This window comes from Echinops telfairi, unplaced genomic scaffold (assembly GCF_000313985.2).
Source record: "Echinops telfairi isolate 266 unplaced genomic scaffold, ASM31398v2 ScPeMD7_7424;HRSCAF=8462, whole genome shotgun sequence".
In the NCBI taxonomy this organism is placed as follows: domain Eukaryota; kingdom Metazoa; phylum Chordata; class Mammalia; order Afrosoricida; family Tenrecidae; genus Echinops; species Echinops telfairi.
The window spans coordinates 24,632,419-24,633,913 of record NW_022111324.1 but is presented as its reverse complement, the minus strand read 5'-3'; the positions used below and the strand labels follow the sequence as shown (position 1 = coordinate 24,633,913).

General features: G+C 51.1%; 1 protein-coding gene across 1 annotated transcript in view; it reads right to left on the bottom strand.

Annotated features, from left to right (window-relative positions):
• Positions 1-1,495, bottom strand: part of NPL (N-acetylneuraminate pyruvate lyase) — a 64,113-nt gene that overhangs the window by 56,373 nt on the left and 6,245 nt on the right. The window contains exon 2 of the mRNA XM_004706791.3: positions 794-865. Coding sequence (XP_004706848.2) covers positions 794-861 — 68 coding nt within the window. The 5' untranslated portion in view covers positions 862-865. The remainder of the gene's footprint in view (positions 1-793; positions 866-1,495) is intronic.

Here is a 1,495-nt window from a genome sequence, read left to right as displayed (position 1 = left end):
TCATACAGCTCTTTAGAAAGATGATCCCTAGAGGGCAGGCCAATACTTGCCAACAGTTCCTGCTAAAACAGGACTCTCCCTGTCTACCTCAACTTGCTGTCGGCGGTAAAGTGGAGCTATGGTGAAGCCCAAGGACAATGTAACCTGGGGAGCTACAGACATCGAGCGGAAGACAAGCCGCCATACCTTCTTGCACAGTTTGGGACAACAGAGACCTCTTTGGTCCCTGGTGGCACAGTGGTTAAGTGCTTGGATGTAAAGCAAAGACGGGCAGTTCAAACCCGCCAGCGGCTCTGCAGGAGAAAGATGTGGCAATCTGCTTCGGTGAAGATCACAGCCTTGGGAATCGTATGGAATCGGTCTACGGTCACCGGGTTGCTAGGAGTTGGAATCGACTTGAAGGCAGTGGATTCTGGTTTTCTAACTTGGGGGTCCGAGGCAGAGGAGAGGAGTTTGGTGGCAGTTCCAGAGAGGGGAAGGGCGCACGCTCCTGTTACTACAGGAGAAAAATCAACCAAATCCACCAACTGCTCTCAAATTGATTCTGACTCCTGGTGAATCCAGGTGTGTCAGAGTAGAGTGTGCTCCGTGGGATTTTCAATGGCTGATATTGGGGGGAAGGAAATTGCCAGGTCTTTCTTTTGACATGCCTCTGGGTGGACTTGAACCCCCTAATCTTTCAGCCAAGCCCACTAACTGTTCGCGCCCCCTGGGAGACTCCTTACTGCAGAGAACTCCGGACCATTTTGGTGGAAGGAAAGCAGATGCCGTTACGACCCCAAGTGATAGTTACCCATTCTCCGTCATTGGCGTGAGGGTGGCAGCCACGAGACCCTGCAGCTTCTTCTTCGGGGAGGCCATTGTGCTGTGGGAAAAGTGTGGAAAACACATGTCATTCCTTCTCTTCTTCAAGGGAGGTCAGTTAATGATAAAACTCCCGGGCAGGGCAGAGTCTGCTCTGTGCTTCACTGTAAAACACGCTTACAAAGAGCAAGTGAGAAGGACGTCGACTTCAGAGCTGAGTTCCATGAGGGGGAAGCCTTTTTTTTACAGGCAGGAGAGGGTGGCAACGAGGAGAGGGCAACGTCCAGGAAGACACTGCCAGGCGGCCTCCCATTTTAACTACACAGGGGCTGTGAGGCCATCTGCAGCCGTAAGAAGCAGGGGAATAAAACACAGACACAACCTGGACATAACTCAAGGCTGCCAAGCAGATGCCAAACGACTACTACTTAAACTGGAAGATGGGCAAAATAGGTGCTTTTTTTCATGTGTCTATTCTTTGACGAGAATCCCACCTCCAACCAGTGATCACAATCTCCAGGTGGTGGTATGAGTCACACAGGTATCTTCAGCTCTACCTGTCCGCTCTTACTCTCATGATGACCAGCCTTCCCCTGGTTTTCTAGCTGCACTAAAAACATGTAACCCACTGACTGCCCTGGGCTGATTCTGACTCACAGTGACCTTGTGGGACAGAGTAAAACTGCTCCTC